This window comes from Anguilla rostrata, chromosome 1 (genome assembly GCF_018555375.3).
Source record: "Anguilla rostrata isolate EN2019 chromosome 1, ASM1855537v3, whole genome shotgun sequence".
Taxonomy (NCBI): Eukaryota; Metazoa; Chordata; class Actinopteri; order Anguilliformes; family Anguillidae; genus Anguilla; species Anguilla rostrata.
This window is the reverse complement of record NC_057933.1, coordinates 32,493,227-32,513,988: the sequence shown is the minus strand read 5'-3', so window position 1 is coordinate 32,513,988 and position 20,762 is coordinate 32,493,227. Positions and strand designations below refer to the sequence as shown.

The window sequence follows — 20,762 nt, the reverse complement described above, 5'->3', positions numbered from 1 at the left end:
TAATAGTTCTGTTGTAATGTACCTTTCCAACATTCCAGAAAACATAGTCATCCTTGCCATCTTTTTAATTTTATAGATGACATTAACTGTCAGGTTAAGTCAAAAACATGCACAACCATTTATGAGAACAGTAACCTTGGTCACCATCATGTAGGGGGAAAGAAGGTCCTCCCCTTGAAACGTGATAAAACAGAAACAAGTTTTTAGTACAAAACCCCATCCCATTTTTAATTAAAAAAAAAAAAATCATATAAATATATTCAAGTTTACAAGTAGATTTTCATAAGAAAAAGTCAGCAACAAAATGATCACAATTTCAATTGAAACAATTCCAGGTTGTGAGAGTCACAAAGGAGATTATCCATCTTTTCCAGCAGTGGCCTTCAGAAATCAGCCAGGCCTGCTCACCTGCTTAAGGTTACCAGTGAAAGTTATCAACCTCTTGCCACAACCAGCAGGACCTTTTTTTTACTACTATACAGCCATGCGTTCCCCAACATTAAAAAATGTATATGGCTCACGAATCCATGTTACCAAGGCTTAAGGTATGTTCACCTTTCAAAACTGATAAGGCTTGTTAAATTAAATCCCCCTGGAATTCAAGTTTTTCCCAAATGATACAGATGAAAACATATCAGTTGAAGGAACATCAGTGCAATTGCTATTACACCCAGTTACAGATGTAAAATAATCTGTGTAAAAGAGTTTCTTTCCTAATGGAATAAAATGTGTAACTTATTAAGTGTATTTAAAACCAACACAGAACAGGCACTGCAGTGCTTTCAAGATCTTTACGACCTCTAGTGGTGACAAGTTTACTGCAATTCACAGCAGAAGGGAGCCAAACAAGACTTGCTCTTGAATGGTAAAAGTGACGGATAGCTCTACCCACAGTTTTTTAAAAATTCGCTCAAGGGGAACTTGGAACGTTTTTCGAAAAATATCCAGGATTTAGAAATTTTTATTTAAAACAAATGTAACTGCAAGGCAGATACTGTATGTGCCTGGTATGTCCAAGCACTTCCTCTTGGTTTACATTTTTTTCACAGATCCACCACTGGAGTCTTGGAGAGGGAGCATCACTCTACAACTGGCAGCCACCACACTTTCAAATTCAAAGGAGATGAATAGAGAACCTCATCAAAATTCTAATAAAGAAGCTGCAACAGTCAATCTAAAATCTATTTTGTAAAGGTTGCCAAAAAGACCATGACAAGAACTAAACAACATCTGCATATGTCTGAATATTACATTTCTGCTGAATGAAACATTTGACCTCACAGCAAACCACGTAATGCAAGTCCAGAACCTAACACTAACAGATATGGTTCTTCTCGACTGGATTTAGGTGGTTTGCGCAAATTAGATTCAGTACCTATTTGATTTAGTAAAGTGGAACTAATCAGTGGTATATGCCTGAGAGATTCGGATGGTTTTGGCCCTGTACAGCAACGTGCCTCATTGAGCAAGGAAATATTTTTCTCATCCAAGTATTTCTGTTCTTCTGGATCATTTTTTTTGACTGGCAATAATACTGGAGAAAAATGGAAGTCGTGCAAAAAAGCTTTTCTGTTAAGAAAAAGAACTACACAACTTATTTTATGAAAAAAAAAAAACAGTGAAATAATGAAGAACATTTTCTTTTGCTATTAGTTTCCGAATGCAAAGTCGCAGCTTGAGTGGTGGTCTTTTTGAGGACAGCTGAGAGACATGCCCTACTGCCACTGAATGGTCACAAGACAAGTAATCATCAGGCCAGACACAAATGGATGTTTTAAATACCTTGACACCAGTAAAATTCCTGCACATTGGCAATTTTAAATGGAACATTTTTTTCATTACTATCCTGAACCATCACATAAGGAATTTTAACATTTTCAAATACACTATATGACTAAAGACATCTGGACAGCTCTTGGTCTGGGGCAGTTTTTCAGAAAGGCTCTTTCCTGTTTCAGCATGACAATGCCCCAGGCACACAATGAGGCCCATACAGAAATGGTTTTGTTGAGAATAGTGTAGAAGAACTTTACCGGCCTGTACAGAGCCCTGACCTCAACCCCATCCAACACCTTTGGGATCAATTGGAAAGCCAACTGTGAGCCAGGCCTAATTCCTCCATCAGTGTCTGACCTCAATAAAGCTCTTCTGGCTGAATGGAAGCAAATCCCTGTAGCAATGTTCCAACATCTTTTAAAAAAACCTTCCCAGCTGGCGGGTGTGAGCGCAAGGAATTGCGTGTTATGCATTAAAATGACAAAGTGCTTCTCGTCACATTAATACCGCTAATTAAATCAACCGGCAGTAAACTGCATCGGAGAAATTATCTTTTTCAACTCATCTCTACACAAAACACTGCACAAAAAATTTATTGCCAGTCATTTCGGTGTCACCCCCCTCTGATGGTGTCACTTGGTGCGGTCCGCACCCCCCGCACCCCCTAGTGACGCCTCTGCTCCCAGGCCTAGTGATGAGGCAGAGAGGGTCGAGTCACACAATGGCATGTTCATTTGAAACCTTTGGTGGTCTAACCACATTTTTAGGGTACAGACTTTTGTATTTGATCAAAGACTCGTTGAATTAATTGAAACTGAATTATTGGGCAATTGCAAAACAACCATTTTGTTTTCAGTCAGTAAGAAAGTTTGGAACAGTAACCAAGGTTCAACAGAAGTGCTTCAGAATTTGTAAAAACGAATGGCACCTCAACAATGGCTGGTAGCATCTGGTTCAGAAATACTAGTATTGACAGGTCGACATGCAGGCCATTTCATGTATGCATGTGCGTGCTTGTGCCAATTCACATTCAGAAGATCAGTGTTGTACATTGTCAACAAGATGGTGCTAAACTGATGCATGCTTTAAGATAGATTTTTTGAACGTCCTGATTGTTCTTCAACCATGCACAACATCAGTGTTCAGGGAGTGGTCCCCTCCTCAAACAGGCGGCCAAACGTAACCAAAAGAATGATTTTTGTAAAAAAATAATAAAAGGCAAAAGACATGGCAAACAGTTCCCAGTTAGCAACTGGATGGAACCATGGACCCGGAAAGGTGGTGGGGTGAGGCTGCACAAGCTGGGTTCCGAGCCTATGGTTCACGGCTCTGTGGCATCTGCGAGATCCGCAGCCTCTGAAGTGCTGTTGACGGAATTTGGCTGGATCACGACAGGGGCATTGGGTCCTGTGGAGGGAGAAAGCAAATATGAGTACATGAAGCCACCTAAATCCACTAGAGACCAATCAAAGAAATAAGTGAACCAACTCAATCCCCTGCAATGTTAAAAATAGGTTGTGAATGATTCATAAACTCTTAAGAGTGGCAACACATGCAGCTTTGCATGTCAAGCTTATACCTCGCTCATAAGTCTGGCAAAAGAAGTGCAGTTCCGCAACCTGCAACATCACAAAGTGTGCAGCCACAAGTATAGACAATCAGTCAAAGCCACAATTCACAGGCAACATCCAAAACAGCAGAAAGAACAGTCGCAGTACAGATACAGGATTCAATTCCAGACAACAAACTGCACGAACAGACTCAGAACACAAGTTCACAATCTGACAAGGAAGGTGCAGACCAGGAATAAATACACATGCAATAAACAGAAAAGACAACAAGGAACAGGAGGTAGTAATAGGGGTAATTAAAGTATTAATCTCTAAGATTTTCATTAAAATAAATGTCTGTTAAGTCACTATCTATCATCGAATTAGGTAACACAATGGTGATTGAACCTATTATTATATTAGTTTATATTATTATTAATATAATAATGTATGATTAAAGAACTGGGTGTCTGTGGCGACATTCCCAGGAAAAAATCACAAGTGGCGCATAGTTAGTGACGCGTTTTCCATCACCCATCAGTGGTTGGTCCGCCAGAGAGGGTAGACGGAGCTAACGCAACAGGCTCGCTCTTCAACTCACTTGTGTTTGAGCGGTGTACTGTTTTGTGTCTGCTAGCGTTACAATAACAGAGAAAGGGGGGGGGGGGGGGGTGTTATGGAACCCTAAAAAGTTTTTGTGTAACATGAGAGGTCATATTATTTGTTGATGTAGATTTCGTATTACATTTGATGACAATGTAACGTTACTAAATTACATAGCCCAGCTATTTGCACAGCTAACGCTAGCTACCGGACCATGTCAAGAAAGGCAACATTAGTTTAGACAACGTTGCGCACAGTATCCATCTCTCATATCAGGTAACGCTGTGTTAGCTAGCTAGCTAATGCAATTAACACAATTTAATGTCAGCTACCAATAAATAAAAAACGCTAGCTAATGCTACCGACTGGTACCGACCTCGCAAAACGTCTCTCGAATGCAATGCTACCTTGTTGCAACGTTGCAATGTAGCTAACTAAAGGTCAGTTCTGATCAATGATTCGCAACGAGACTGGATGCAATTTGCAAAATTCCAAGACGTCTGATTGTAAACGTTCTAACTGCACTTGGCAATTTGACACGGTGGGTCTTTTGAGACCCCAGGCAACAGCTTCAGACGCTCTGCAACTAACCAGTTCACACTGCTGCAATTTTCTCTGCAACATTCTAAAACCGTTTTGTCTCATTGCGAATCATTGATCTGAATTGGCCTTAACGTTACCGTTATTTACATTGCCATCAAGTTCATCAATATATTATAATGATCGGAATAAAGTCGTCTTTACACAGAGCATTAACCAGGGGTATAGGTGGAGCAGAGCCAGGTCTGATTTCAGTGTAAAGATGTCAAACCGGAGAAAACTAAATAAAAGAATACAGCAGTATGGATTAGCGTTATTATTTTATTACGCTTCCTCATATGGTCCTTCAGCCTTGCCCTTTTTTGATGAAATCTCCTTTGTTTTTGTTTTATTATTCTTGTTCTGATTGCCAATTTAACACCCAGCTCCGCTTTATTCTCGAACAGTTTGCTAGCAAAACCAGAAACACCAGCAGTAACATTTTGCAATGCAGTTGTTTCAAAAATATCACACAACAATCATTCACAAGAAAGACTGTTTAGTGTGCACGAGATACATAATTGTATGAGCCGCAGCGAATCCCGCAAATTCTTCTCTGCAGTGTAAAGATGTTCATACCGGGCAAAATGTGGATAAAGAACGTCTGTGGAAATTGATCATCACTAATTCTACCCCAGGTCTGCTACAGCATTTTAACCCAGCTCTGCAGTGTAAAGGCAGCTTAAGTTAGCCTAATGTTAGACAATGAATGAGTGTGTACATAACGTTACTTTTATAACAACCATTTTTTATTCAGTAAATAGTAAGTGTTATAGTTGGCGTCACACGCGACACTGGTTGGATCTCTGGGAAGTGAGGTCCAAAAACACACCTGCAATTACTGCTTTTCGCCATTGGTACCGCCAAAGAGAACGAAACAGAAATCTTCGAGATGGTAACTTTAAGGCCCCATTCTGGTGCATGGAAGAGCCCCACTCTCTCTGATCGAATCCGGACCGAGCCAGTGCCACACTGTGGTTGGTATATCCACAGAGCGACACCTAAGTTGTGGCTATGTTACGCAGGGATGGGAAGGGAGGGATTAAGTTGGTGAGGGGTCCGTGTTTCATCACTCTCTTGTGACTCCCACTGGTTGATCAGAGGCCTGTGGACTGCTTGCCAAACCTGCACATGAAATGTCTTCTACTGACTCGCTTCGGCTGTGCACTGCAGTGTGAAAAGAACCAGGCAGGTGACACCACCTTGGATGTCTACACCGAATCAGCAGTGGGGACTACCGCATAAGCGCAGAGGTAAATTATTTAAAAGAAAAAATGAACTAGGCTGAGAGCAACAGTGATGGTGAAGAGATTATAGAGAGCAAGGATGAGGACCTTGTTAGGAGCAAGTTTCTGGGGAGTAGCATAATGAAACAAAAACAACTGTAGATTCTAGTGTATAATAAAAATGAATATTAATGGAACACTGGCACGTCTGACGGACGACTGCTGCTTCCCTTTCTTATACTGCTGCTCCTCTTATTACACTGCATGGACTACCTGCTTGTTTTGAACTTGCAGTTTGCCCTGTGTGTTCTCCGAGTGCTTCTCTTGGGCTCTTGGGAAAAAGCTTTCAGTTGTTTCTTAGTAGGATAATTGGCAAAAATGTCATACTGTAATGATAAATGTATTTTTTTCGGACACTAGCATACAGTTTGTAGCGCTTTCGTTCTGGAGAACGCAAGATCAGCATTTTTTGCTAGCAGTTACCGGCTATAGGCATGTTCTCTTTAATTTCAGAATTCACTGCCAGTGAGTTGGGCTATTCCATGTCAAATGACTGGTCAGACTGGAGAACTTTTTTTCAAATAGACCATATTTTTTATAAATATAAAATATAAATATAGAAAAGGTGAAATCATCTTGGGAAAGGCTAATGTATAAGATTATTAGTTGAATCACTTTAATTTAAAAAATTAGTTAGCTTATCCTCAATGAATATGAACATGACTACTTAAGTAGATACAACAGAATTAAGCTTTAAAATACAGAGGAAAAACACATTGGTTCTACTTAAACTAGCTGTGTTGGTCAATGATAGGCTCATAGAATCTATGCAATACTACTCCAAATAGAAATTACACAAAAACCTCAATGCAAATCGCTACCTTATTTTATTTTTTGAGTTGAGGCAGTTAATTATTTTATAGAGTGTATGTGATTGAACATGATTGAGCGAGTAAACATTATTATAGTATGCAAATACTGTACACGCTCTGGGTTAAATAAACAATTAGATATGAAGACTTATAAACTGTTTGTGGGACTAAATGGGTGGCAGTCTTAATTTGTTTAATTTAATGATATTAGTGTGTCACTACCACTTGGACTTCAGCAGATATTCTAGAAAATATCCATGGTGCAAATGCTGGCAGATGCACAAATGTTCTTCTAAAGTGTACATTTCCCAAGACTGTGAAAGGATGGAAGGAGCACAGGTGCTGACCTTTGACTGCTATAGAGAATTTATGCTGACAAACTGATGATCTTTACCGGCATGCTGCTTAATGGACTGTTCTCCAGAAATTCATCATAACTTTATAGCACAGCTATCATTTTGTTTGTGTATCAGTGGCATTAGACGTATGAATTACAGGAAAAATGCTGTGTACACCCTAGTGCACACTGAGTCAAAAGTCCTTTTAGGATTGGCTATAAACACCTGGAAGGTTTCCTTGCAAAACCTCCGTAAGTTGTTTTTAAGGGTATGGATGACAGCAGTTCACCTGAGTTTTCAGTAGATGAGCTGGGCATCGGCTGATCAGTTGTCACTGGGTCTGCTCCTGGATTAAACAAAAGCGTTCACAAGCTTTAGCAACACCAAGTGATATTCATCTACAAAGATATGTCCCAACCACCTTACCCTGTACTCAGGGTGTAAAATTAACACCCGCCACCCACCAAATGTGGGCGATTTTGCGGAGTGGTTGGTAAATTTGTGAGGCTCACACGCCACAGTGGCAGATGCCCAAACTTTATCTGTACTGTGTAATCGCGTTATTTACATGGCAGTAACCTGGCAACCCATCTCGCGTCACGGCCCCGAGATGATATTTCAATGAGAAGTGGCGACATGATCAGGTGTTCGAGCCGTCTAGCAAAAAGTATTGCTCCCACTGTTGTATTTTGCCTTTTAGTGGCAACTGGTGAGCTGAAAACTTTCCTTTAAACTAATCATTGATCTCAAACTGTCTTAATTAATTTTCTGTGATTAACAAGCATGCAAACGATCTGACTAATCAATTGGAAAGTGACACACAGCTTCTTCGCATTGTGTTAGGGAGATTAAATGATTAATGCGATTTAGAAAAATCTGTTTTAATCACTAAGCAGTGGCGGAAACTTCCCCTGATTTTCCTTGAGTATCAATACAATTAATCCACAAAATAAGCTACTCAATACTATCATATATAGCCTGGTCTCCCAAAATAGGCAGTTTTAGCGAGTAGCCTAGGCCTTATAGCCTACATTTATTTTCATTTACAGTATGAAATTGTGCACATTTTTAATCAGCATTATTTGTGGATACATGCACTTCTTTCTCCGCACTCGTATTCATGGCAAATATCTGCAATGTGTAGAGTGTAAACAATACTGAAGTGCAGGTTTTGTTTTATTGGTTATTCTGTAAGCTAACACGGTAGATAACAGACTGGTGTATCTTGTTTGTTAAGTGTAGACTACTTGGTGATTAAAACAGATTTTTAACGGATAGATTGAATTTATCCCCCTAACACGGTATGAAGACGCTGTGTGTTAGGCTACTTGCCATTTGATTAGTCCGGTCATTGGCACGCTTGATAATAAAGGAAAATTAATGAAAACAGGTTGAGATCAATGATTAGTTTAAAGGAAAGTTTTGCGCCCCACCAATATTCAGCTCAGTCGCAGCTGCTTTAATATTGATTTTTAAAAAGTGGCTGGTAAAAAAAGGTGAGTGGCTGGTAGAAATTGAGAACCTACCAGACACAGTGGCTAGTGCATAAAAAAGTTAATTTTACACCCTGCCCGTACTCCTGGTCATGTGACCTAAAGTCAATATATAGATACACTATATGATCAAAAGTATCTGGACACTCCTTGGTCTGGGGCTGTTGTTCATGGTTTGGGCTAGGCCCCTTAGTTCTAGTGAAGGCTAATCTTAAATCTTAATGCTACAGCATACCATCACATTCTAGACAAGTCTGTGCTTACCCAAGAGAACGGTGTGGAAGAACTTGACTGGCCTGCAGAGAGCCCTAACCTCAACCCTATCCAACAACTTTCGGATTAATTGGAAAGCCATCTGCAAACCAGGCCGAACTGCCCAAACAGGGCACGGCCTCACTAATGCTCTGCTGGCTGAATGGAAGCAAATCTCTGTAGCAATGCTCCAACAAGGGGTGTTATCAATCATTAATTTTTCTTCCCGATTCTGATGCTTGATTTTTTTTTTAAAGCCTAACCAGCCAATTCCAATTGCAGATTTAAAAATTTTTTTTATGTTTTTGTTTTTTAAAGCAACAGGTAACAAAGAAAACATAAGATGTAATTTGCTCTATACAGTTGAGGACAATACACCTAGTCTAAAGATATTCAAAGTTTTTCACAACTCTGCACATTTCATGTTACCATACATTTCTTTTAGCAAGTCAATTAGGGCATAATGGTAAATGGATGGTAAATGGACTGCATTTATATAGCGCTTTTATCCAAAGCGCTTTACAATTGATGCCTCTCATTCGCCAGAGCAGTTAGGAGTTAGGGGTTAGGTGTCTTGCTCAAGGACACTTCGACATGCCCAGGGCGGGGTTTGAACCGGCAACCCTCCGACTGCCAGACAATCGGTCTTACCTCCTGAGCTATGTCGCCCCTAGATGCTCATGGTACCTTGAGTTGTTTGGAATTTGCCGATGCTGTCAAGGGCAAAAAGGCAGTGGCTCTAAAGGTAGGCCCTTAAAGCCACAGACGGCAATTAACTCCCAGTTAACTCCTAATTATGACAGTTGGCCAATCAGAAGCTTCTAAAAAGTCATTACATCAATTTCTGGAACCTTCCAGAATGTTTAAAGAGACAGTCAACTTGGTGTATGTTAACTTTTGACCCACTGGAATTCTGACACAGTAAGTTAAAGCTGAAATAAATTTGTAATCGATTGCATCTCCTTTGTTCACATAAGAGGTCATTTTAAAAATCGTAAATTATTTCAGCTTACATGTGAATTCAGTCAATTTCACATGACTGTCTGTGTTTAGAGTTCCAGTGGTAATAAGCTTCTGATTGGCCAACTGTCATAATTAGGAGTTAACTGGGAGTTAATTGCCGTCTGTGGCTTTAAGGGCCTACCTTTAGAGCCACTGCCTTTTTGCCCTTGACAGCATCGGCAAATTCCAAACAACTCAAGGTACCATGAGCATCTGTACAAACAATTTTATGCAAATATAAAAATCTTGGGACCACACAGACACTGCATCATTCAGGAAGGAGGCACAAATTAACTCCCAGGGCTGAATGAACTTTGGTCCGAAAGGTTCAACTGAACCCCAAGACAACAACAAAGGAACTGGTGAAGGAGTTGGAGGCATCAGGTACCAAAGTATCTACATCCACTATTAACAGAATCCTACATCGCCATGGCCTGAAAGGCTTTCGCGCAAGGAAGAAGCTCCTACTCCAAGACCAGCATAAAAAAGCCAGAATGAAATTTGCAGGTGATCACCAGGACGAAGACCTAGCCTTTTGGAGGAGTGTTCTCTGGTCAGATGTAACAAAATTGAACTGTTTGGCCGTAATGATCAGCGCAATGTATGGAGGAAAAAGGGTGAGGCTTTTAATCCGAAGAACACTATCCCAACTGTGAAGCATGGGGGTGGCAGCATCATGTTGTGGGGGTGTTTTGCTGGAAAAGGGCCTGGTGCACTTCAGAAAATAGATGGCATCATGAGGAAGGAGGATTATCTAGAAATACTGAAGCAACACCTCAAGACATCAACTAGAAAGTTAAAACTTGGTCGCAACTGGGTCTTCCAGCAGGACAATGACCCTAAGCATACCTCCAAAGTTGTAACAAAATGGCTTAAAGACAACAAAGTGAAAGTATTGGAGTGGTCATCACAAAGCCCTGACCTGAATCCCATAGAAAATTTGTGGACTGAACTCAAAAAGCATGTCCGAGCAAGGATGCCCACAAACCTGACTGAGTTACACCAGTTCTGTCAGGACGAATGGGCAAAACTTTCAGCAAAGTATTGTGAGAAGCTTGTGGAAGGCTACCCCAAGTGTTTGATTCAAGTTAAGCAATGAAAAGGCAATGCCACCAAATACTAACAAAGTGTTTGTAAACTTTTGACCCACTGAAAATCTGATATAGTACATAAAAGCTGAAATTATTTTGAAATGACATCTTATGGAATTAAAGTAGGTACCCAAATTGACTTAAATGTATGGTAACATGAAATGTGTGGAGTTGTGAAAAATTGAGTATGAATGTCCTTAGCCTAGGTTTATGAAAACTTTTGGCCTCAACTGTAGGTTACCAATAGATTCAGATACTTTCATTATCATTATAATAATAATAATTATTATTATTATTAACAGCATTATTGTGATACTGTTTTCATAGCCACACAGTGAAGGAGCTCTGTTTCAATGTGGCTGAATCTTTTCTGCTTCCAGAAGAATGTGTTTGGCTGCTTTACACCAGGATTTGCACCCGTGCTTTATCTCATGCAAGGTGCAAGTAGAGACAATGTGTTTTACCTTTAATGTGGACTACCTTTATATAATAATAATTTGCCTTATTACAGAAAAGCTAAATGTACAAAAACATCCACCTCAGAGATACTATGCTGCAATCAAATAGCACTGTTGCAGCACTTGCGTGGCCGGAAGCCGATTTCCGTTTGTGTATCAACAACCTGCATAGAGAGGTTCACATTCATACCACAGAGAACAAACAAGTTGAGCAGGTATTCATTTTATAGGGGCTACAGACCAGTTTACAATTTTAAGGCCTTTCCTGGTGTGTCCATATTGTATCTGGATGTTTAGACTCTTTCCAAACTTGGTACTAATATCACTGCACATAATCTCAAAAGTAATAATCTGTTCACTTATACTGTACTTTTAATGATGAAATGTTGCCAGAAGTGCTTTACAGAAAAGTGATTAAAATAAAAAAGGAAGATAAAACAAAGACAAGCAAACAAAAACCACATCAGCATAAAACAGCATATTAGAATCCTCTGTAGGACTGTACTCAACCATACCAAATAGCACAAGTGTCTGAACACTGCGTGTAACCTCAAGAATGGGATAAAGCTAATATAATCGGACACTTAATTTAATCCTATTAATATTAATCATTTGGACTCTCAGTTTATAGTTATGCACAGCATGTCATAGCATGCAAATGTGGGGCTATAGTCTCATATCACTCTATATGAGCAGCAGTCTGGGAAACATCCAGAATTCTGTATTTTGTGAGAGCACTATGCATAGGCCATTGACTGTAGAGGGCATCTAACCAAAGATCATGTGTACCTGCTGTACATAGTGGCCTTAAAGGGCTAGTTGCCTTACTAAAGCATTTGATATTATTTAAGTTTTAGTGGATATTTTAATTTGGTCCAGACCGTTTTTGCATGCATGCTGTGAAGGAACTTTTCGATATTTACAACAGTTGCTGACAACCTTCTGCCTTTGCAATGTCAACTAAAGGGACATTAACCGGTTTGTGGTTCAAATGAGGATGTATATATAAACTGATTAATTTAATTCCATAGTGTTCTTTCACAATGACAAACAAGAATGTGTGTTTTTACATCTTGATGACCATAGAGGTCTCAGGTTGGACTCACCACAAGAAGTAGTTAAAATAGGTACTTAATACCTAAAATAGTACTTCATGTATTTTTGATGAACACACAGGTAGCCTAATACAGACATACAACCTCTGAAGGCATAACTTTGGTGTACAAGTTGCTTTGGAGTTACTTGAAGTGTAATTTCCTGCTGTAGAACCCCCACATGTCCCATACCTGCCATAGTAAAGTCAGCAGGTCATCTACAGCCTTTTGTTAAAGGCACATATTTGAAGAACTTGAAGAATGAAGAACAGTCAAATGGAATGTGACTCTTCCAGTTATACTGGATGTGGCATGCACTTATGGTCTGATGTATCCTGCTTCAGAAATGCTGAGCAGTAACCTGGGCTGTACAATGTAATAACTACAATGCCATACACACTGATAACAGAAAATCAGCGGGAGTTCCTTACCGAAACCATATGTAGGCTATACTGACAACCCTGTCGGAGCAAGAAGCATCCAAAAAAGTGAAAATTACTTGTTTTTTTTATTTTATTTTGCACTTCTGGCAAAAGGTTTAGTGTTTCTAGTGAAGCATTTCACAGACATTTTACTTCAGTGAACTATGCTAGACATGGAATTTGAGATACTGACAGCCTCTTTCAGTGATAGTCAGTCAGGAAAATTTGTACATGTACTCAACAAAAATGTACATAGTGTCAAATATAATGTGAAGACGACAAAGGCTGTGCATGTGTTTAAAATCTAATCAATGTGCAAACTTATGACAGTGCTGCTTGGTATTCTTGGTATGTACAGTACCAGTCAAAAGTTTGGACACACCTGCTTAAACCAGTTTTTTCCTACATCATTTTCACCACATGCAGTACCATATATTTCCGATGGAGAGTAGAAGGGTGAAACTGATGTAGGAATAAATCCCATGCATTTTGAAATATGGCGGATGGTCTTTATTTATTTTTTTAAATTCTAAAAATTCTACAGGTCCTGGAGCACCTGTTAAGATAGACGTCATCATGAACACCAGTACGTACCAAGATATTTAAATGACAAAACAATGTAGCCCCCCCCCCCCCCAATGAGCTTACAAGATTTCCATTTTCATTTAAAAATTAAACTTTTGAATGCAATTCACTTATGATTATCTGCTTATATAAGTACAGATATCATATAATTAAATATTAAGTGTTTATATACAGTTTAAAGCATTTTTAATCATGAAAGAACTGGTTTAAGCAGGTGTGTCCAAACTTTTGACTGGTACTGTACATACTACCAGGTGCACTTCTGCGTACTGCAGATGTATATTTCTATAAAACAGACATGGTAAGAGAGAGAAAATTGCCTTTCTCTGGCCGTGTTTTTTAGGCCCAGGCTCATAAAATATAGGCCAATATGGCCCTGCTCTCTACATCCCTGGCCATACCCACTCACCTCCATCCTGCTCTGCCCTTATCTGGGCCTCCAGGTCTTCAGGGTCCACGTAAAGGTAGTCCTCCTCATCCTCAGGAGCCTTGCACTTTCCACAGCAGAAACAGCAGCAGCAGCAGCAACAGCAGCAGGTGAAGATCGAGCAGCACACAAGCAGAGCCTGAAAAGAAGTCACACAGATGTAAGTGCGGAGGCTGTGACCGCAACCACTTTAAAGCAGTGACTGGCTACTAGGGCCAAAACCACAGTAGGATAGAGTCCAGGTATCAGAAGCACAAGAAAATTGTCATACAACAGCATTCAAAGCCGGGTGGGTCTCAGCACATGCCAGTTGTCCTAAATGCTGCACAGAAGAGCATTTGCAATTACAAAATGGAAATAAAAAACAAAGAAATAAAGAAATGGAAAAATAAAATCAGAAACAATACGAAAAGTGTACATAAAATAGGAGAATGGCAAGATAAAATAATAAATTCATAAAAAATTAATAAAAATCTTAACATAAAATCCAAAACAAATGTACTGAAAGCCAACCTAAATAAGTGTGTTTTCAGCTGTGTTTTAAAATCTGATATATTATGGTTGAGTGTTCGACAGCTTTGTGGCATAAAAACAAAAGGTTAGCTCTCCACTTTGTTTATGCTTTACCTTTGGAAACTTGAGCAGAACAGCGCTAGAGGATCTTAGGACTCGATTGGGGACATACTGTACTTCAGATAAGTAATCACTGATATATTCGGGTGCAAAGACGTTTAGTGTTATTAAAAACAAGTAAAATAACTGTAAGATCAACTCTAAAAGCCAAAGGTAGTAGAACGTGCTGCCATCCCAATTACCTCCACATAACCGGCAACTGGTGCCTTTTCTGCAGATTCGTGTTGTATTGAGATTCTTGCACACAAAATGATTATCTCTTGAGCAGGGTTTCAGCTAAATGTCAGCAGAAGAAGATGAGGAAGAAGTAGTAGTACAGGGCTTGACATTAGTGGTAGCCCTGGGCCGTAAATGAGCAGTTTCGGCTAACAGTCTTTTCTGTCACACTATCAACTTGAATAATTTTCGTATAGTCGTAACATCAAAAATGTAAATCAAACAAACACAACTGAAGAATAAAGCTAGAAAAAGTATTTCCTCAGGTGTCTGTAGTAGTGGTAGTAGTTATTCTTACTTTTTCATAAACCTGACCAAAGTTAGGTTTATGAAACACGCATTCCTTGAAAAAAAGAAAAGCACCTAAAATGCTCCGGGCACAAAGGCCTCACCTTAAACCAACACTTGGACATTAGGAAGTAGTGCTTGACGCTCTCCTCCCCAAACTGATCAGCCACATACAGCCCCATGGAGCCATACTCATCATAGATTTTTCGCTTGGTTTCATCGTTCAGAATGGAGTTGGCGTTGTTGATCTCCTTGAACTTTTCAGCAGCCTCTGGGTTATCTGGGTTCTTATCTGGGTGATACCTCAATGCCAGTTTCCTGTGGCAGAATAGAATTCAGAATTTAAGAGAAAGTGAGATCCAGAGAAATTATATGGTTTGACATACTAAGGCAAACAAACATGCCTCACACAGACCATTGATTTTGCATGGGCCGGTTATATGCAAATAAATGCTTTCCAAGGGGGCTGTACATTCCCTAATTTACTTCTGAAAACAAGAAATTAATTAATATCATTCTGTACAGCAGTAGTTACAAACAAGTCATTCAATTGAACTTCAGTATTAACCTGGTGACCAAAGACGTTTTCAGGTCATGGTTTCAGAACAACATGACTCAAGTAAGATATAGAATTGGATTTTAGGGGATGGGTATTGAACAAGAGGCTAAAAAGGTAACTTTGGTCAGAATTCAGTTCAGTTTTTTTATGAGTGTCCATAAATGTAGACATTAAGCCTTTTAAAGAATAAAATAAATATGAGCATTTCAAATGCACACTTCTCCCTTCAAGAACTATCAAGTCTTTGGTTAAATAATAAGAATTTTTTCAGGAAACACACGGCTCCATTTGAACATTTTTTTCAAGGAGCGCATGTGGACCTAAGGTGAAAAATTTAGGAGGACATTAATGCATCCTAATTAGTAATTGTGCTCCTAAATATTTTTTACAGTTAGCACACATCAATTTTCAGGAGCAGATGCTCCTAAAATGGGAGCATAGCATAGCAGTGGAATGTTGTAGCTGGGTACCTGTAGGCTCTTTTAATGTCTTCTGTAGATGCTCCTTTCTCCAGTCCCAGGATCTTGTACAGACTGTCCCCGGCTGTGGACATCTTCCGTTGGGGGGGTCTGTTTGGATCCGCCATGATCCAAGTCTGAAACAAGAAGTGAAAATGAGAAAGATGCTCTGTTCTGCAGAAAATGCAAGGCAGGGCTGGACCACTCCAGAGCATTCCAGTCAGGAAGCAGCTGACTGCACATAACTTCTAGTACTCTGTTTTTACCACTTTCACTTTGAAGATGTCTGAAATTCTTTTCCTCCACCAAAACGGGCAGAAATCCTGGATCTGCAGTGGCACTGACATCTACTTTACACAACATAACTTTTGTTTCATCCGAAAAGTTATATCAGTGCAACAGAGAAACGGATCATTCAGTTCTGGAGGGTAGTGAAATTTTTGAACTTAGGCCAAAAATGAATTCAACTATACAGGTAAAAGTTAAGATGGATTAAAATTCATAAATATCTTAGGCACTCCAGGTAGAGGGTTGCTGACGCCTGGTCTAGGGGCACTGTGACATTTTGTATTAGGCTACATTTTAATATATAACAGACTGATTTTTTTCCACTTGACCAAGTGGGATCTGAAAATGAGTGTTGATTACACCTCATCTGCAAAGCACACAGTGGGCATTGCTTACTTGGTTCACTGACAAATATTTGCTTTGCTTCAGACAGGTACAAGCTAGGTATCATTACATCTAAAAAATGCTAAATGTGCACAATTTTCAAGCGGGGCAGGACATGGTACTTGCTTCCTTTTTCATGAATTTCATTAAATTCCTTACAGAAAACTCAAAATCTAAAAAGTTTTGTTAGATAAACTTCAACATGGCTTATCTCTAGTTTTATCAGGGTATACCTTAAGACATGTCAAACTGGATCTCAAAAATAATCTAACTGAAAAAGTGAACATGTACTTGAAACAAGCCCCACTGAACATAGTTATTCATATATAGCAACACAGCACACTCCAAGGAAGCAGTCTAAATTTTCACTTGCCTACTCTCTGTAACAACAGGAAATGTGTGTGACTGACATATGAAGTATTGATTCAAAACTCATGTCCACGAGTGTGTGCATAGAAATTCTCAGGGTAAATTATAATCTACATGCAAGTTTTAGAAAGCAACTTTGTTGGCCCTTAGAGTATAGGTCTGTATGTTTGGTAAGTCAAACATAGCACCTTCCCTGAGCTTCAGATTCTTTTATCTGAGCTTTAGATTCTTTTTGTGCCTAGGTCATTAAAAAAATATGTGGGTCCCTGACCAAAAGTGAGGCCTCACTTTAAGAAGAGCAATTTTGTCTGGGGTTGGTATCTGTCTGAGGGAACAAACTCAGTGCTGTGAGGTGAATGACATACGAGTCATTTAAATGGCCTGGGAGGTTTCTCCTTAACAGAGCTCTGCAGGGTTCTACAGTTGCCATCACACAGGCTACATCCCTGGTAAAGGCTGCAAGCAAATGTGTTCAGTCAGTTTGTGTGCAAACCCTTTCTTTCACTTGACTAATCAGAAACATCAAAGTTAATACCAAAGCAAACTAAAGGTTAGGTGGGGAGGTTGTGTACACACACTACATTTACAAAGGTATGTGGACATCTGAACATCACATCCATAAGTACTTGTTGAAGATCCCATTCCAAAACCATGGGCATTAATAAGGAGTTGTACCCCCCTTTGCTGCTGCAACAGCCTCCACTCTTCTGGGAAGGCCTTCCAGTATATTTTGGAACATGGCTGTGGGGATTTGCTAACATTCAGCCACAAGAGCATTAGTGAGGTTGGGCATTAATGTTGGGCATAAGGCCTGGCTCGCAGTCGGCATTCCAATCCACCCTGAAGGTGTTCGGGTGTTTGATGGGGTAGAGGTCAGAGCTCTGTGCAGGCCAGTCAAGCTCTTCCAAGCCAAACTCAGCAAACCATTTTTTTATGGACCGGTAGATTAAATTCAACAATATAGCCTCAGTACTAGTAAGGCCTGTGAGCTGTGTGCGTTGGTAGAACTGTCATTAACGTGGAGATACAACACAGTGGCGGTAGTGCATGCCATAAAAGAACAGTGACTAATGCCGTTGTCAGACTGGAATGCTTTAATCAATCTTCCGATGGATGGCACCATATGGCCAATATGAAGACCAGTTTTCATCAAAGCTTGTGTCAGAAAACAAATTTTAAAAAGTTATTAGCTTAGTGATAAGCAGGGCATTAAAACACCTTATAGTATCCCTATTGGCTCAAGTGAAACCAAAAGCCTTGGAGCCGAAATGTAGGGCGACTGGCCGCGTCGAGTACTGACAGCACTGTCCGACTTCCGAGGCTCTGATATTGTTAGCTCTTTTGATGAACATAATTTCCCAATTTCATTTGATCGTCTAGAGTACAATACGTTGCAAAAGTTGGTACTGTGTATTTTTGTGCGAAATGACCTGCCTTCAACATTTTTGGTCCTGGTATGTAATGTTCGAACAAAAGGCGTGGCACACAAAAATCGTTCCTAACGACGCAATACAGGGTGTATATTGATGGTTAATGGACGTTTGAGCTCTCAGTTCTCACACTGACAGGACAAAACTAAGCCAGTTAGCTACAACCTTACAAGGTACGAATGATCCATTATATCAATTAGATTAAACAAAGCTTCGTGTAACGTCTTTCACGTCCAGATCTGGCTGCAGTACGCTACTAGTAAGTGCATTTATGAAATTGATCAAAAGCACTTTACCAAGAGCTACTAAAAAACGATTGCACTCAGGCTTCAGTGGGAAACCAATATCTTAAAGGTAACGACAGGACGTAGTTAGCTTGAAGTTCTTCGAGCGAACAAGTAGTATCGCTTGCTAGTTGGCTCCACACTAACCTAACGTTACAACAGTCAACTTCGCAAGCGATGGCACCCGGAGGCGCTCACCTTACCTAGTCAGTGCAAATGAGATGAGGTTTGGCTTTTGTGGGATCATAGAGACACTCTCTTCTATTTCAGAAATCCCCACACTCAAGCAGCGTAGCAAGTAGGCTTGCTAAGACCTTTGGTATTTACTGCTTCAAATATTTAGCAAAAATGCGGTAGCATGGGCAAGGGCAACCCGCGCCACAAGGAAGAATTCTTGGGGAAAGATTCTTCACTGCTAGAGACAGGTCTCTATGTACTTCACTTTCGAAATTCTATCTTTGCCACTGGATGTGCTATTACCGGAACCATAGACTCCTAGATAATTGAAAAAGTAACCGGAACTTCTTACATTTTCTATGACGGCACAGTGAAAAGCAGCTCGGCGTTCTGAGTACAGGAAGCGGAAAAGAACAAAAGAATAAGTCCTGGCAGGTGGGAGGGGCACCGATTTGAAGCTGAGGAAGGACGCCTTCGCCTCTGTGCTGGGAATTGCAATTTCATTTTTGCTTGGGGGCAAATAAACACTTAAAAAAAATAAACAAAGGGTATCGTGTGGATATCTTATGCTCAAAGGGTGGCTGTGTTTTTGCTAGGACCCCAAACAGCCCCACATTACATTACATTACATTACATTTATTTGGCAGACGCTTTTATCCAAAGCGACGTACAAAAAGTGCATTTCATGGTCACAGACAACTGCTAAACACAGGTTCAGTAAGGTACAATACTTAATTTTGTACAGCTATTTTTAGCCAAGAACACAGTTTAGTTCACACAGTGAACACTATTCAGACCTAAGGCCTCCATCCTCCTCTATTTAAAATATTCATTTAATACCTAACCAAGTTTTAACCAAGTTATAGGACTCCAAATTTCGAGAAATAGAGGGTCTCTAAATGGCTTAGGCAGTTATGCTTTGACTGCTATTTTAATTGTTGAGACCATTTAAAACTATTAAAGCATTTTATAAACATGATAAACATTTTGAAAAGGGTCTGGAATTGTGTCCTGAAAGAATACAAAAATGTGTCTGATAAACTATTTTTTAAGAAGGTCATAAATTATCAGATGACACCAGTTTGTTACTTAATAACAAAGAACAAATTGCATAGGATTTACACACCACTTATTGTTTATCTTTAATGTCCCCATATGTTGCTAATTTTGATATGGAACTCACATTTGGCAATAATTTAATTTCTTCTGCAAATAACAGGGAAAAAATGTGAGAAAAACACAACAAAAACAATTACCTTATGTACAGTCATGTAATTATACCATCATCTCAATGACCTACATTCCAAAATATTCACCAAGTTGAAAAGAAACAACATTCAACGTAGTAAAATATCTTCTGCATTACCATTTCCTCTTTAAAGCTATTATCTAAGAGTATATTATGAGAAAGATTCAACTATCTTCAAATGGAAGTCTTGTTTTAAATGTCAATTGATCCCACAGATTTTTCAAAAGTGCAGATTGTTTAACTTCACAGGCTCAGTTACCAGGCAGCACAGATACCAAAACGTGTGTAGTAACAGGATAAAACTGTGAATTTCATTTTTAAAATTTCTTTAGCAAAACAGGATGGATATGCATTTTTAACATTATTTATATTATGGTAATTTACATAATGTTTTCATGGTTCTTTGCTGGCTAGCCATAGAAGGTGGTGTTACATTGGCAATTTAATGTGGGTCACTCTTTTATATTTTATCTTTATGAAACCCATCAAAACCACCAAATACACATTTAACATTGGCTAGAAAGGAGCTGCTGGGTGGCTCATTCAGTTAAGGCACCATGCATGCTGTGGTGCATGGATGAGCCTATAGTGAGGTTTAGTTAGGTTTATTCAATACAATAGAGTTCAACAACCAATCAGAATTCGGTACATCAGTAGAG

At 39.5% G+C, this 20,762-nt stretch overlaps 1 protein-coding gene across 1 annotated transcript; it reads right to left on the bottom strand.

Annotated features, from left to right (window-relative positions):
* Positions 1 to 200: 200 nt before the first annotated feature.
* Positions 201 to 19,163, bottom strand: LOC135254905 (dnaJ homolog subfamily C member 5-like). The gene is made up of 6 exons (XM_064335502.1): positions 18,881 to 19,163; positions 15,935 to 16,059; positions 15,010 to 15,223; positions 13,751 to 13,907; positions 7,234 to 7,290; positions 201 to 3,183 (listed from the first exon to the last, which is right to left on the bottom strand). The coding sequence occupies exons 2-6, from the start codon at positions 16,048 to 16,050 to the stop codon at positions 3,098 to 3,100; spliced, it is 630 nt and encodes a 209-aa protein (XP_064191572.1). The 5' UTR covers positions 16,051 to 16,059; positions 18,881 to 19,163; the 3' UTR covers positions 201 to 3,097.
* Positions 19,164 to 20,762: the final 1,599 nt, after the last annotated feature.